The 17,702-nt window shown below is 38.0% G+C and overlaps 1 protein-coding gene across 1 annotated transcript in view; it reads right to left on the bottom strand.

Moving 5' to 3' along the window:
• The window catches only part of DCC (DCC netrin 1 receptor), a 1,092,740-nt gene that overhangs the window by 298,888 nt on the left and 776,150 nt on the right, over nt 1–17,702 (bottom strand). Inside the window, exon 9 of the mRNA XM_023647823.2 lies at nt 8,968–9,122. Within this exon, the coding sequence (XP_023503591.1) occupies nt 8,968–9,122 (155 nt within the window). The remainder of the gene's footprint in view (nt 1–8,967; nt 9,123–17,702) is intronic.

Genomic DNA, 17,702 nt, shown 5'->3' with positions numbered 1-17,702 from the left:
TCTGTTCTCCTCACTTCCAGTTTAAAAGTGAAAATCATGTCAGACTCTTCTGTGCAGATGCTTCCACATTTGGAATCTTCCTTATGGTGGCTTCCAAGGCTTTTCATGGCTGGTCCCTGCTCCCTGTTGATGTCATCTCTTTCATTCTCCCTCTTCCTTGCTCTACCGCAGCGTAGTGGTCTTCTTGCTCTTCCTCTCCAGAGTCCTGGCACTTGATATCGGCTCTGCCTGTACTGTCTCCACCCAAGATCTTTGCTGGCAGCCCTTCAAATTCTTTCAGGTATCCCCTTAAATGCCGCTTCTTCAGAAAGTCTTTTCCTGACTTTCCTTTCTAGAATCATCTCTATTCTCCTCTCCCCTTAAGCTGCTTTACTCTTCTGCATGCTTTGTTTATATTTCTTTATTGTACCTCTCTATTATTAGAATATAAGCCTCATGAGAATAAGCATTTTGCTTGTTTTACTGCTGAATTCCTAGTGCTGAGAAATATAGGGTAGCCCATCGAGGGCACATAAGGGATATTTCTTGAATGAATGAAAGACATGATAAAGTTCAAACAAATTCGGAGAGTGAAAAATGAGCTTGTGGAGACTAGAAGATTGAATCGTGTGGTGAATTAACCAGAGTAAACTTTCTGCTTTTAGAAATCTTAAATAAAAATCTTAAAGTAGAAATAGAAGAGACTTACGAAATAGCCAAGAGAAGCAGGAGAGCATTTCAAACACATGCGAAAGGCACAGAGATAGAAATGAACAAATTACATGCAGTGTTAAGGAACTTGATTACATGAGGAATGATTAGAATCCAGCAATGGAGGAAGCCAGCATTTAATGAGGGCTGACAAAGTGCCAGAGAACAGGCTATTTTACACTGACTACCTCATTTAATCCTCAGAATAATCATTTGGGAATGAACTGCTGTCTCCCATTTTACAGATTTTCTTTTAAGCTTTACAAAATTCCTGCATGATACCTCCATTTTACATATAATGAAACTGTGGTTTGGCAAAGCTAGCTAACTTCAGTCAGCTAGTAAGTGAAAAAGCCAGAATTCAAATCTAGTCTGACTTCTCAGTCATTGTTCTTCACCACCTTTCATTCTCTTTCCATTCGGAAGACCTGAAACACCAATTACAGATTTAAATGAGGTAGCAATAAACAAGTTACTTGCTTTGACTATGGACTCAGAGTTCCAATGTTCAACTTTTAGTTGATAAAAATCCCATGATCATTTCCTCCCAAACATTGATGGCAACATATTGGCTCTGATTTTGACAGCTATGACCTAAACCAGTAATTGTGCATCATTACCTTAACATCTCTTAATGTCAATCTATGGCAATCCTCGGTATCTGTCAAGTATCCTGTGATGAGAAATTATAGCTCAACTCAAATCCTATACTGGATGTAATTTGGGGCTTCCCAAAGTGGGAAGATTGGGCTGAGACAGAAAAGAATTTTCATAGACTAGGGAACAGTTATGGGTTTCTTTTTCCCCTACATATCTTCCTACAAAGTAGAAATAATATATTTATTAAAACAATATAATAATGCAAGAATACTGGAGTTAGAGAACAAGAGTTAAAGTCCTATTATTATCCTTTTGTGCAGGATGTAAGATTTACCATACATTACAGCAGGCAGAATATAACCTGCAGTTAAACGAAATCATAAAATAGTGAAGTGATTTAAAGTTAAGTTTTACTTAATTTTGGTTAGGTACCACCTCAAGTTAGTCAACTATAAATTTCTTGATGTGATATTTTCTAAAATACACTGTCATATTCCATACCAAAATACAACATATATGTGCATTAAATTATATATTACTTACACACTAATACCCTGCAACTCTAACTTTAGGCTAAAAAAAAGGAAATTTGATCCCACAGTATGGTTTAGAAAAATTCATCTTACAGAGGTATTTTCATCGTAAATTTCATCCCTAATTTCTCTGATTTTATCTAGCCCATTTTATTTTACTTTCTATCCTCAGCATCTTATAGAAGGCTTGGTACATAGTAGGTACTCAATAAATGCTTGTGGACAGCACAGGTGAAAAAGGGCTCTCAAGATGAGAGAGTGTGTAAATACATATGTGATTGAAATGCCACATTCTCTTTCTGTCTTTATTCTTCACTACTCATGTTCACCAGCTCTCTACAAAATCAGATATAACTGAATGTGTTCCATAAAAAACCTCAGCTCAGCTGGTATGTCTATGGAGTAGAGTTTTATTTGGCTGTCCCAGCATGATGTCAATATCCCTGAAGATGCTCAGCTCTCTTTTGTTCTAATTCAGTTTAGCAACAACTGCTTTCATTTTGTGTAGGGCTCCTAACCAAACGAGGCAATTAAATCCAAAACAAACCTACTTAGGGAATCTCTTTATCCCAGGCTAGATACTTAAATTTCCCCAAAACTTCTCATTATTTTGACACTTTCATGTCCTCTTTCTTCATCCTCCCTAAGATCAGTGAGAAATTAGTAGTTTTTTCCATATAGTTTCTCACCAAGAGATGGCTTCTCTAACTGTTTGCTTATACCATTGGAAGAAGCCTGAATCATGCTTTGTGCTCACAATAAAGGAGAGGAAAACAGTGAGCCAGCTGAAGCTTTGTAGGGAAATTGAACTTACACTGTACCACTGTTAAACCCAAGCAACAAGTAATATTTGTCTTTCATCTTTAATTGTGCTTTGAAAGATACTTACATTTTTTTTAACCTGAGAAAATATTTAAGAAACTTTAGCCAGAGAATATGGTAAGATCTAGATTCTCTGTCTTTTAAAAATAAATCTTCTATATTAATTCAATGAATAATAAACTTTTCAACATTCAAAGGGGACAAATCTGTTAAATATGTTTTTAATGAGTTCTGCTTAAAGTAGTTTCCTCTATACTACTAGCTCCTTGAGAGTCAGGACAATATCTGACTTGCTTTCATATCCTCATTTACTAGTATAGTGTCCAGATCAGTGCAGTCCCATAGGACTTTCTGCAATAATAGAGATGTTTTCTGTGCTGTCCAATATAGTAGCCAATAGTCATATACGAAGTCTTAAAATGTGGCTAACAAGACTTAGGAATTGTCTTTTAGTTTTCAATTTTACTTAAATTTTAAGTGCTATCTAACAGTTTAAATGTGATTAGCATTGTTGAGAAACTGAACTTTAAATTTTATTTTATTTCAATATATTTAAATTTAAATAGACACATGTGGTAAGTGGTTACTATACTGGACAGTGCAGGACTAGAACTTAGCACAAATAATCATTTTGAATGAATGAATGAATGAATGAATGAATGAAAAAAGTACAGAGTGACTTGCATTTGCTTTGAACTCTTCTAGCAGTGATTAAACAACCCATCTTCTCAAGCCTGTTTCTAATTCTTCCACTAATACACATCATTCTAAAAGACATAATACCCCACCTAATTGACCATTAAATCCAAATGGATTTCTTAAGCCTTCTGTTGCTGAGGATGCCAAACCATAAGACTTTAATGTCTCCCATCTTATATTTATAATACCTGAAAATGTGTCTTGCCATGAGAGACTTTTAAAATTAAATCAGCATTTTTATGCTACCAAAAGAGAAAGAATGCCATTGCTTATCATTATTTCTTCCTACTATTAATCTATAACCATGTACACTACCTCACAAATGGACTGTTGTTGACTGGCTCATGGTCAACTTTGCAACCATAGTCATCCCAAATATTCACTCAAATCACTGTGCAGTACAACTAATAATTAGAAACCAGCTCAAGTGATAAAAGAAATGAGCTGGACAGCACTGTGATTTACTTGATTTGCTTAATTTAGAGAATCATAATGAAATAAATATAACTGATATTCAATATCTCTGCCACACATTAAGTACAGATCAGATTCTACCAGCAAATTTTAACCAACCAGCCATTCATAAAATGGCAATGCTGTGACACATTTTATGGGATAATAGAGTATTTTCTGATCATAAGACTTCAAAATTTACTTAGGAATGCAAGGATGTACATTAGGCAAAATTAGAGGACAAACTAGTCTAGAATTGTCTCATAAATTACAGGGAGAGGATAATTAGGGGGAAAGTAATAAAATATATAAATGGCTGATTGTATAGTAATCAAGCCAGTTCCAAACTGTCAATAAGGTGTTATATTAGATATCACCACAGTGAAAACTCTCCTGGGTGTCCCACTTTGTTGGTAGGTGTGGGGCTGTTGTATCTGTTTTCATTTGATCCCGTTAGGGCAGAGAACTTCCCTCTGCTGAATGCCTACTAGATGCCAGGGGAGACCCAGGAGCTTCCCATATGTTATCACATTTCACCTTCACAACCTGGGAAGAAGAAGAGGAAATCCTATCTCCAATTGATAGCTGAGGAAACTGAGGACTCAAGTATTAAGAAACTTGCTCTAGGATACAAGTAGTAATGTATGGAGAAAAATCCAGGAAAGAAGGAAAAAAGCAAACATGTCTGTTCCTCTAGATAATGTAATCTAAAGTCACTCTATTTGGGGGGTTGCTTTCACTCATCTCTTCAGTATAAAGAATATAATGGACTAAGAATATTACTTACAACTCAAATATAAAAGGGTTTTGTGGATAATTGGGTTGTGGTCTAGCAAATAGGCTTCCCATTCTAACTCAAGCGTCAAGCTGGTATGAGGTCCATTTTAACATACTTTATGATTAAACTGCCTTAACAGCATCTTAAAGGACCACAAATAATAATTCAAAAATTCTCCACATGTGGTATGAAAAGATTAGACAAGTCTTAAGCAGGCAGGGACTTAAATCTCGCTGATAATACAGTGGAGAAATTATACACCATAAAGGCAAGGGGAAGGAGCAAGGGTTTAGCGAAAGGAAGATATAATCAGGGGACACAAACCTTCCTATAAATCAAGTCTTTCTATTCTGGATGATTATTTCATAAATTGGATCTTGGGCTGTTGATCTCTTCAAATGATTACCACGGAATGCGTGCACTTTTAGGAACAGTTGCTGGCTGATTTATATTTCAGACATATTTTCCATCAGTGTTCATTCCTTGAGAATATGGTTTTCATAATAGAGTTGATATTTTCAAATAATATGGAAAACTTGAAATTCAATTTGTATAAAAGCTATGTAATTTTAATGTACAATCACTACATCATATTTGGAAAAACAGTGATAAAAAGAGCAACCAAATGTGCACCTAGACAAGACCCATTTTCAAAGATAAGATCATTTTGTCAGGGAGAAAAATAATGATGGAAACGTCCCCATCCTCTTTGCCTCTAAATTCTGATATTCCAGCCAAATAATAAAATCAGCTTTTGCACTTCATCTAAGAAGACAAAACATCAACTTCTAAGAAGGAGAGAGAGAGAAGTGGTGGGTGGGAGAGAAAGGCAAGGGAGGGGAGGAAAGGGGAAGAAGTGAAGCACAGGTTCTCTAAGATGTTCCATCTTGCTCAGTAATTGTTGTATTATTGAGCAGGCTTGGGGAAGATGAAGTGTTCCTTATCCTACAAATATTTTTAAATTGCCAAAATGGCATTTTGTGTTAACAACAGAAGATAAAATAGATATGTAGTACCTACTAGTCATGATAACATAATTTATCTATCCTAATGTCTGTAATAAAGACAGCAAGTGAGCTACCCAATACTCTTAATCTAAATAAATTGAAGGAGTTGGCTGTTTTGCACACATAAAGAATATTCTGAACATACTGTTTATTTAGGCTTATTTGTTCCTCCCTATCTATTCAGTAAGAGGTGAATTATCCAAAGGTAATTCTCAATGAAACAGAATCAGGTCACCGTGCAAATAAACAATTGCCTGCAAAAGAAAAAATTCTTACTCCATACAGTAGTAAGAAGAAGTGATTTAATAAAATGGTGCCATTATCAAAGGGCAAAATATGGTTAGCATTCTAAGGCTGTTAACCCTACCTTTAATGGAAAAAAATTAAGGCTCCTTTATGTTTCTAAAGCGGAAAGATTCTCTGTTTTCATTTTTTGGAAAAAAGATAATTTATATGAGGCAATAATTCCAACAAGCAACATATTTTATTCAATCAGGCATTTAGTTTTATTTTTACCTTATAATCACTCATGCTAATTTTTAAGCAAAGTAAATGCTGACAGAGACCAGTGCCCAGTGAGGTCCTCTGCCCAAATTCTCAGTCTCCTTTCTGATTGAGAAGGAATGGATGAAGCACAAAGGACTGAGGCAGCCGTGTTTGTAATACAACACTTATTTGAGGAGGCAGGCACAACATGATCTAGCCATAAAAAATTAACGAGATAAAATGTCTTGCTATCACAGATAATGGGTCCACAAGCAAACCTGTGATTCAGATCGTTAATATTCATTTAACAACTTCTTACAAGTTCCCTTAGTTTAGTTGCTTTGTTAGTGCTACATATTTAGAATATTCACTTCCCTATGAAGTTTCAGAGATCCATAAGTGTTGTTACTTCATTACACACATATGCTTTTCACCTTGCCTCAGACAAACTTAAATAGTATTAGGAACATTGGAGACGTTCATTAAACATACTGACAAATTGAATTATGCCGTTGCTTTTGTTTTACAAAATTAAGGCCATACGTATGATATAAATAATTACTGGTAGATTTTTTTAATTAATTATAAATGGCAGAAAATGCATCATGACTCTTTTTTATGAAACGAGACTATTATTAGTGTCAAAATGGAAAATTATTTCTTGTCACTGGGCTTGGAAAGGTTGGCATAATAAAAGTGAATTAAAAAGAAAAAATTCTGGAAATTGATTTTTTAAGCTGGATACTTAGAAACAATGGTACCAATAGAAGAAAAAGTAATGTTGCTCAGTCTTAGAAAGCAAGGCTGACTACCTAGCATTTTTATCGGAAGTGTAATGTAATCATGGCCAGTCAGCCCTGAAAAGTAGACTAAGACAATTCTAGATATAATATTAGTATTAGGAAGTGAAGAATTCAGATAATCCACAGAAACTGAATATTTTGAAAAGGAACATACTTTTAAAATTTTAATTTTAATATTAGAAAATTGAATACAAATTTCTTTAAAGAATTTTTGATAGTTTTCTAAACTGTCAGTCTTTATACATGACATGTGCCATTTTTAAAAATATATATTTTGACCTAATTATTCAACTTTATTGATTAAAAACACCAAATATCCATAAAAGTTATTGATTCTATATATATGATCTATGAAGAGTAAGTCAATGAAGAAATTGATGACTCAAATGGTATGTTAGCACAGACATGGTGAAGAGGAAATTGGCATTATCTCAAGGTTTAAATCCAAACCCCAACAAAACATTCTTAAGAACACAAACCTAGAAGTAGGACCAGCTTCATGGGCACACAACCAGTGAAGTGGCACAAGGCCTCATGGAGCATGGCTCAATGCCTTACAGTAGCTGGCGGATCCTGCCAATTGTTTAGCTGGTCCTGCCTGAGAGCCTGCATTCCCTAATAATTACCTGAAACCTATGCACTACTATGCTTTGTGTGTGTGTATGTGAAGATTGCTGCTGAGCTAACATCTGTGTCAATCTTTCTCCATCTTATGTGGGATGCCACCACAGTGTGGCCTGACAAGTGGTGCCAGGTTCACGCCTGTGATCCAAACCCACCAACCCTGGGCCACCGAAGCTTAGTGCACAAACTCAACTACCACACAGCTTGGCTGGCCCCCATTACTATGCTTTTAAGGCACAAAAGCATAGCATATCCGAGGTTCTATTTCTATGAGGCAAATACAGCTTAGTTCTCTCCCCGACCCCCAATAAATATTTTATTCCAATTTGTTATCATCTTGTCTTCATAGCCTTGGTTAAGTGGAAGAAAGAATGAAGATTGTGCCAAAAGTAGAGCATGATACCAGCACCCACACTACATTTCAGTGTGCTCCTGTTCTCTCTTCTTCAACATGCTGATCTAAAATACACAAAAGTCACCTGGTGCAAAGATTATTTTCTCACATTTACCAATTAAAATATTTCCAGTTCTACTTCACCTTCTTCCAAAAGCATGTGAGATGATTTTAAAGTTAAACGTGGTTTTAAACAAAACAAAGAAGAATACGAACAAAATAACATCATTAATAATAATTTTAAAAAGTAGATGCAACTAGGTGTCTGAGTAATGCAATTTGTTACAAGTAGTCATTCACTCCGTTAGCTTTTAGATTGTAATTTCTTACATTTTAAACAAAATAAAGGTGACAGACTGCTCAAGAGTAATCAATCTTTTCAAATAACATTAGAAGCTTAGTAGAAATCTCAAAATTTAGAAGATACAGAAATATTTTTCAAATATACAGTTTGAGAGCTGTTCTTTTATAAAGATAGAAATCACTGAATTATAACTTGGTACAAGAACATTCAGCTGCTTTACTTTGTGATCGTGTAGCTTGATAGAATGATTTAAGTTGGAGGTTGGTAAGATCCCAAGAGATTTTCCCTCTACATTTCTTGAGTCTAGATTCGCTTTTGGAAGCTTTGTTAGCACATTCAGTGCATGTTTAGGTTCTTTAAAAAGTCCTTGTATTTAGAAGTCCTGTGCCATTATTCTTTTACCTTTGATGTTGCACTCTTGATAGCAAACTTGGAAAATGTGAAAAATCAGTGGAGGAGGCTGAGATTCGATGTTGATTATGAAGTACTAGCAGGTAGAGTAAGTCAGTCACTTACTTAGGAAGTGAATATGTAGACCGGATAGATGGATTAAGCCTTTATAGTTGTTAATTTGCCGCTATGGAGACATGGCCTAAGTGGGGAGGCCACTTTGTTGAAAAATTATCTTACCTTTGAAAATCCTTGAGTTGGAAATTTGATTCATAAATCTTCCTTCCATCCTGTCTCCTCAAAAGAGTTCTATAAAATAACTCAAGGATATTGCAAGCAAAAATAAATACTTTCTAAATGCTTCCCTTCCCTTTTCATACTCACACTCAGGCTGAGTGGCCACTTTGATGGGTTGAGAACTCTCGCCTGGTCCCCACTCATTGTAGGCCACAACTCGGAAGGTGTACATGGCTTCTGGCTTCAGGTTTCCCACAGTAAGCTGAAGGGACCCAGGCTGTGATGTATTCAGTGCTCGTTCCCTGAGAAACAAACATTGTAGGGAAAGCTTATTCCAACATGAAACCTTTTAGCCAAAGCCTTTATTAATGTGCAAGAGTAGTGAGGTGGACCAAAGGTTGCTTACTTATTGAATGTTGACTCTGCACGTAATTCAAGACCTCTGAGGCTTACCAGAAATAAACTGACTGGAAAAAGCTACAAACAAATGTTTCAGCATTTCTGGGGAGTTCGTATGTATGCTATTCCCATGAAACTTGCAAACTAAAATCTTTTCTCTTGACACTTTACAATTTAGAATTAAAAACTCATGACGAAGAACTTTTGAAATAAGAAGAAACATTTGGAATATAGACCGGAAGACGCATTTCAAAAACATCCAGCTAATGACAGAAATCAAGGTTTCAATGATTCCACAAATCAGTCTTTGTCAGTATGACCAACAAATGCATTTATGCATTTTCTTTCATTGTATGAAAGGGAAAGGCAGATGCTAAGTGATGATGTGTATAGAGCTTGAGCTCCTGTGGTTACGTTAAGTGCAATTAGTGAAAGGAAGTAGGTTTCCTTCTACGTGAGAAGAAACTGCAGCACATGTCTACTTGTCTTGTTCTTCAAGCCACATCTCCATGTGTCCAACTCACTTCCCAATTAAAAACTTCCTCAGTGGTTCCAAACAAATAAATTAGTTGGCTGATCATGGTGGGATTTACAGTACATATTAAGAGAAGACAAACCTTGTGGGTATGGATGCTGACATATAAGAAATGAGAAGTACTGAAGTATTCTTTAAGGACACACATGATTCTAGACATTTCTATGCTCATTGGCCTCGTATAACTGAATAGGTGAAGAAGGAACTCCTCCTCCACTCAACTGCTTCTGAAGATTTCTATTTCTAGATAACATCTCCTGCCTCTCAGTGGAACTTTATGTAGGTTTTAATTTTGCCATTTGGTTTTGTTTTGGGAGATACTTTAAATGAAACATTTTTCTGCCAGGGCAAATTAGGCTTCCAAGGAGAAAAATTAAAACAAAAATTCTAAGAGTATGAATAGTGATTCTTAGGCATAAACACACACTCCTAAAATGACTGATATGGCAGAGAATGGCTGAGTCATCCTCAAACCCATTTCTTCTCATTCATGTCCTAGAGTCTATTTTCAGCCTCCCTAAGGTCTGGATGAATCCATCTGATTGAGTCTAACAAATGAGTGTGAGCGTATGAGACATGTGCTGATTCCAGGCCTGGCCTAGACAAACCACACATGTGGGTTACTCCATGTTCTCTTCCTCTGCCAGTGGGCTTGAGGCAGGCAAGCATGGTGACTTTGGAAGCCATATATTGATGATGGAGGAGTCAAAATTTGTAGGAATTTTGCAGAGGAGCTGGAGTAGAACTGTCTGTCAATAAGAGAATCCTTTTTATACTTCATAGAGTCAAATAGTTTTGAGCCATTATACATTTAGAGCTTATTTGTTGTAGTAGTTAACATTATTTTATCGAGTACTGCTAGTAAGTAAAATATGCACCCTGGCTGGTCGCCAGGGGCTGAGGGGAGTGGGGAAAGAGAAGCTAGCATTGAATGAGGACAGAGTTTCAGTTGGGGAAGATTCGCCCTGTATGAATCTGGATATACCCCAAAGTTTAGATATTCCTTTAGGAGTATAGTGCTAAGTTGCTGGAAGGTTGAATTGTGGCATAGCAGGGGAATGGGTATGGGTGGGATTCAATTGTAACCTAAAATAGGTAAGGGTAAGAAAGATCAACTAACGTTCTTATGTATCATGCATCACACTGCTCTATTCTATGAAACTAAGACTATTTAGGCCAATAAATTGCTTTTAAAAAACAAAACCTCCATCAGATTGTATGCCTTGCTGATACAGGGATTTTTGCACCTTATTTATTTTCTTTTAGCAGGAGAACTTTTACATGCATTGCCTCTTATAGGCCTTTGATATAGATAGGGTGGTTTTATTATCATTATTTTACAGATGCAAAGGTGAGATTTAGAGAAACAGCATGGCTCTTTGTCAAAGGACTCACAGTGGATATCACAGCTAAGAATGAAATCTGGAGGTGCATTCTTTCAATCCAGTATTGATAAATCATTCAACAAATAGTAGGAAAATGAGGGGCCTATTGGGATCACGGGAACTTTGGGTAGAAGACCTGAGGTCCTAAAGGGGAAGAACGGACACAGAAATCGCTGCAAGGCCGAGTCTGTCTGTGATCTGCTGTAAGTCGTTTCCTATCCTTTCTGGGCTGTCTAGCCACAGTTGTCACCAAAGGTCAGAGTTGCTTACCAAACTTCTTGAACACCTATGAAGAAAGACAGCTTTCATAATTGACTTTAGTCTTACAACTGCTAAATAATTTTGATGACGTAGTTGTGTCCCAGGGCATGCTGGCATCGCTGTTTGAACAGGCATTCTTCAAAGGAAATAAAAGGCAAGACAACGTGGGCATGCCCAGGTAAGAATGTTCAAGATCATACAGTGAAAATAGCAGTCGCATATAAGAGGGGATACTGGTCTTTATTACAAGTTCCCATTATCTCCATCAGCCTGCAAAAAGTATCCCAAATTAATAAGTCATGAAAAAATTATATTTGTTGATATGAACATTTGATACGTCCTCAATATTATGTAAAGAATGAACAAAGTATCTTTAGAAAAGACTCTTTTAATTTAAGCAAATACAGTGGGCTTTATCAGAAAATACAGCTTCAAGACAACTCCACAGCCCTGCTCTAGCTCCATGCTAGATTGTACTGCCCTGGATTGACCACTAATTCTTCACTGTAGGCTCTTAATGGTTTTAAACAATAGTTTAATCTAAATATGCCAATTTTATGTGCCACTTTTCAGAAATCTGCTTATCACATCGAAGTATGGTCTCATCAAAATGCTATGTGGACTGTGGAGTGAATTCAGGATTCTTAAGCCCGGGGTTACTGTTTTGACTTTCTCACTAACTTGTCTGAGTCCCAGATTCCTCAAATGCTAATTGGTGCCATAAAAATGTTTACCTCAGAGAGTTTCTAGATAATTAAATGAGATGTCGTATGTAAACTATAGAAAGAAGTAGGCACGGTGCCCTGTACTCAGTAAAGAATTCTCCATACATGGAAGTTGCTGCTGTTATTTTCATTATTATAAAAAAATTACCACCATAACCTCACGAGAAATAAGTGCTCTTGAGTCCAAGAAGAGGACTTTCCCACAAAGTACTTAGAACTAGGAATCTGAGGAGAGAAATTAATAAGCATGAGAGGTATAATTATAAAGAAAAAGTATATAGATAGGTTTCATTGAGCTACTGGCCTGCCAAAATAGTTTTTTAAATATTTTCTGTCAGATTAATTTTGAATGGAGAGATAAGTTAAATCAAAAAGAGTGGTCATAACTAGCAGTACTGAACAATATTTTTAAAGGGTAAAGCCTTTGCTGACAGAAACTGAGAAGGAATAGGTGCTGCCTGAGTTCACAGCACAGCTGGCCAGCCCTGTGATATCTGCTGTCCACCCTGGTGTCTGGGTTTCATTGCCAGGCTGCTCTCATGCTTCTTCAGGTCCTACTGAGGTCACATCAAACTGCTACAGACATACAAATGCATTTTGGGAAAATAACATTTCCTGCCTCGCCGCCTCTCACAGATTGGCTGTTACAAACCCCAAAGATTCACAGGAGGCTTTTGATCACCCCTTTCGTGCTTAGCAGCTGAAAACCAAACATCACAAATCGTTTCTCAACAGGTAAGTAAAATCTGAGTTTGGACAAGCAGCTTATTACTCTGTGTTTCTCTGGTACTACAATAGGGCAATGTCAGCCACCTAAAGTAGTTAAACTCTCCATAATCTCTATTTTTAAACAGGTAGCAAACAGGATTTCCTCTCTGCTCAGTCTAGACCATGCTCCTATGTAAATGGGCAGACACACACACCAGGTCCTGAAGAACAGAGACCAGTAGATATTATGACTTTGCCCAATTATGGTGTTGGGGTGTTCTGCCTGTCACTGTACCAACTGCTCCTGGGAAAGCATCAGGGACACAGGCTGGCTGCATCTCAGTGAAGTTCTCTCCTCTGACTCTGAAGACGTAATTACCCTTCAAATCTGCAGAGCTCAGAATCCTGGTCTGTGGTGGCAGATATATTGTCAGACAAAGCTTCATTATTCTACTTCTTCCTCACTCTGAGTTGGTAGTGTGGGGTTCAGGCAAGTTCAAGATAAGCTGCCTGAAGTAAAGGGAGTAAGCCACCTGAGCTTTCAAGAATCCATTCACTGTAAATTCATTCACTGAAAATCCACACAGAGTATAAATATATCAAGTCTGTCTCCTCCTGCTGGCCAAAAAAGCTGTAGGCAACTAGCCCTCTTCACCTTTTATATGTAGACCAAGAAGAGCTCGTCCCATTAACAAGAAGCATTTCTTTCTTGTAAATTCTAGTTTTCAGTGCTTGGGGTTACCCAGTTGAGGTTTCTTGCAAAATAACTGCTATGTTGTAAAAACACACATTTTGACCCAACAATAATAATGCTTCTGCTTTGCTGAAATCTGACCTTTTTTCTAAGTCTTCTTAGGCACTGATACATTTTGAGACAGGAATTCAAACGTGGTGGCATAGAATGCACCCTTGCACAATTTGCGTTGAGACCTATCTGGTTAGGCTATAATCTCCTGTGCCTGGAAGTGACCTCTGCTCTGGTGCCCACTTACAAAGTATTACATGATGATAATAGCTTTACCTAGCTCATTGTCATTGGTCTCCCCAGTTCTTTCTATCTTCTATTAATAGAGATATTCTTCTAACATACATAATCTATCAACTCCATGTGCAAAATATTGTGCTAGCTGCCATTCTATGATTAAGACAATCTCAACTCCTTGGGACAAGATCCAAAGACCTTCAAGATGTGGCCAAAATCTTTTCATGCTTATCTGCAATGAGTCACCCTGCCCTGCAATGCCATATGCGTCTCGACTTCTCTGTCTTTTGTCATTCCAACTTTCATTAGTTTTATTTTGTTCCATTTTGATTATCCTAGAGTTACCTTCTCCTGACTCATAGCTCCTTCCCGGTTTGACAAAAGCTTATTCATTCTTCAAATGCAATTCACATGAAATCTCCTGGCTGGAGCTTTCCTACCATCATGTCCTTTGAGTCCTGCAGCATTAAATATTATCTTTTGTGCTTTTCTTGCTCTTGGTTTATAACCATAGCACATATCGCAGTATATTAATAGATGTGTCTGTCTCTTCGACTCATTTGTGAATTATTTTTTTAGAAGAGAAGTTATATTCCATTCATATTTTTTTGACACTCAACATATATACCCACTGAGTATAAAGAATGGCTATGTTGCCAGTGCTCTCAATTTTTTTAAATGCATAAATAAATATGAAAATCTTAATAGAATAATTGCATAATATCTCCACATAGTATGATCTCAGAAATGCTATGAGAGCTGAGTTCTATGCCATGCTCCATCCCAACTTAACTGGATGGCCTTTGGCATACCACTTCACCTTCCTGGGTCTCATTTTCATTATTTGAAAACTTAGAGAGTGCGATCTACTCTATAAAGGCTTTCTAATCTAATATTCCTCATTGAGAATAGAAATCACTTATCTCTCTGTGTGTGTTTGTGTGTGTGTATGTTGTGTATGTATGTTTAGCTGAATTCAGCACTTCTATATTTACATTTCAGAAGTAAACAGAATTTAAAGATTAAGCATGATACTGTTTCTTAGCAAATCATTTGTAACGACATATCTCTAGTATCCATATCAAGTAAACACATGTTGTCTTGCTTAAGTGTACCAGGGTGTTAACATTTAGTTACAGCTGTGAGCTGAGCAGCTAATGCTGTCTTGATGTATCAAATACCTAATTAGTTGCTTCAAGGGGGAAGAGTGATAGTAATGTTCCTTTGTAAGGAGGGAACTATGTTATTTTTAATGGAAAGATCTTTAACATCTCCTTTTTATCCACTCCACTTTCATTTTTGTTTCTTTAGTGAGAGGAAAAGGGTGCAACAAAGAGAAGATTTCAAAACTGAAATATGGTGTTATCTAGAATAGGGTTCAAAGTGACAGCAGCAAGAACCACCCAAATGCCTCATTTTTTATGACCTCAGAAGCCGAGACTTTGGAACTCGTGCTATCTTGAAGGGAAAGTAAGTTCAGAGGTGACTCACCACCAGACAAAAGTTAAAAATTCTGGGTTTTCTTGAATTGTTAAAAAGCCTGGTCTGAGGACCAGGCTTTTTAAAATTTTTCTTTAATATAATCTCTGTTTCAGCATCTAGTACACATCCAAGAGACTAGTTAAATAACAAATAGCTACTGCAGCAACAAACAAAAAGCTATCTTTTCATGGAGAAAATGTTTTTGGGTTCAAATTATTTATTTTCTTTAGTTTCAGCCAATGCTCCCATAAAAAATATGACTCATTTCTGGGTTTTCTTCTCATTCTGTTTTTTTTTTTCTGGATGCCTGTCTTATCCTCCTGGAACTACAGTTATTATCTATATGCTGACAAATTCCTGATGTATATCTCTGCCCAAATTTCTCCTCTGAGCTCCAGGTTCCTATTTTCAAGGCCCTGCTTGACATCCCCACTTGAATGCTGTAAAGGTATGTCAGACCAACACTTCTAAAACTGAATTTATGATCTTCATTCCCGAATCTGGATCTTTTCCAGCATCCTAATCTCAGCGAATTGCCCTACCCTCTCTCCATTTAAATAAACCAGAGACCTAGGAACTATCCTTGAAAATCTCCTTTCTCTCACCAGTAATGTCCAATGCATCCCCTGGTCCTGTCAATTTGGCTTCCTAAATGTCTCTAGAATCTGTCTGCGCTGCTCCATCTCCACTGATACACCTTCAGTCTGACTCATCAGCAGCTCTTGCCTGAACTTCTGCAACAGCCTGCTAAACGGCATCCTGACATCCACTCAGCTGACCTCTGGTCTAACTTCCACTCTCCAGCCCCAGTCACCCCATCAAGATGCAAATCTGATTATGGCATAGACATCATGCACACATTTTTTTTTTAACTTCTCTCACACAAGCATACTCCTTTCATTTAGAGATCTCATCTCAGTGTGTAGTTATGTATCCATCAGTTGAATGATCTCCTCAATACTACTAAACTGCTTCCAATCAAACTGTTAGCTTCCTTATTATTTAGAACACAGTGCCAGACATATAGCCAGTTCACAAGTGAATAATGCATCATTCAGGATTGGGGGAATCTACCCAAGTTGGTGGCGTAAGCAGACTCTGAACACATCTCCTCCCATGAACACAATCAGGTTACAACTATTTTTGGAAAAATTACCCTGGATATAAAACTAAAAACTGGATAAAAAAGAACCCCCCAACAAGGGACGGTCCTGACTAAGGTGGAAGAGGCAGAAATTCCTTCTGGAGAGAAAAAATGCCACCTTCAGGAGCAGCAGAATTTCTCAGCCAGCCACCCTAAGGTACACAGCCCTCCCTGGAGGAGTGAGGTCCAGAGTGGGAGCCGATACTGCTATAAGCATCCTTTAGACTCAGCACAGCAGAGACGAATGTCTTGCTATCTGGCTTCGCTGGCTATTACTGCAGTGGGGAATACCCCCAGAGAAACTATTGGGTGAAAGCCAAAAAGACCTGGGTTTTAAAGGGCCCATGCACAAACTCAACCGTCTCAGCAACCTAAAATCACCAGAGAGAAGGCTGACAGTCCTCTGGTGAAAAGAGACTCACCTGGTGGGCTCTGGGTGCATCTTGGTGAAAGGAGAGACCTCTCCAGAGATTGAGACATTGGTGGTGGCCACTGTCATGACCTAGTCCAGGCGTGCTGACACAAACCCCAGCAGACATCATCAAAATTCTTTCCCTGGCGTGTTAGCCTAGGGGTCTGCCACAGCCACTAGTGCACAGATTTAATCCAGTTCAGCCAGGGCAGGCAGCTGCCCTAGGGACTGGCCGAGCCCAATAGCAAGCCCTCAGCCTATTTGTTGGCCTGCATTGACTGGGTATCTTGATGCTCTACAGGCAGGCGATTGTGTCCACCTCTGTGGGGCAGGGCCTGTGTGAGGACCAGATGAACTGTGGGGGGAATTGGTGGAGAGATGAAGGTTTGGCAGTAGGGCATCAGGGTACCCTCCAGGGGGTTGGGAAGCATGCATGGACCAGGACTGTGTTGACGGTGTGTGTGGTCTTGTTGGGCGTGAGGCTTATCAGTGGCAGAAGACCTGTGCTTGAAAAATAGCCATAAAAAGGATCAGCTCCACCTTCCAAAATGTGAAATAATTGAGTGCTCCTGTGCCAAGGGGCAGCCCCACTCAGCTGCACTCCTAAGAGAACTGACAACAGCCTTGTGGGCCTGAGGCCTATAGGAACTGTAAGCCCCTGAGCTTAGCAACCAGCTACAGTGGGTACCTACCCAATTAACAGATAAACTGCAACAGGAGTGTGCTGTTAGACATTGTACCCAACAGTGCTTGGGCTGCCCAAACTGGATTTACAAACAGGTGGCCAGGGAAGGAAAGACTAGACTCCCTGGGTACCTGCATTAAGAGCAACCCTGCCACAGCAGAAAG

This window comes from Equus caballus, chromosome 8, assembly GCF_041296265.1.
Source record: "Equus caballus isolate H_3958 breed thoroughbred chromosome 8, TB-T2T, whole genome shotgun sequence".
NCBI classification, from domain to species: domain Eukaryota; kingdom Metazoa; phylum Chordata; class Mammalia; order Perissodactyla; family Equidae; genus Equus; species Equus caballus.
The sequence above is the reverse complement of the archived record's forward strand: the minus strand, read 5'-3'. Positions and strand labels throughout refer to the sequence as shown.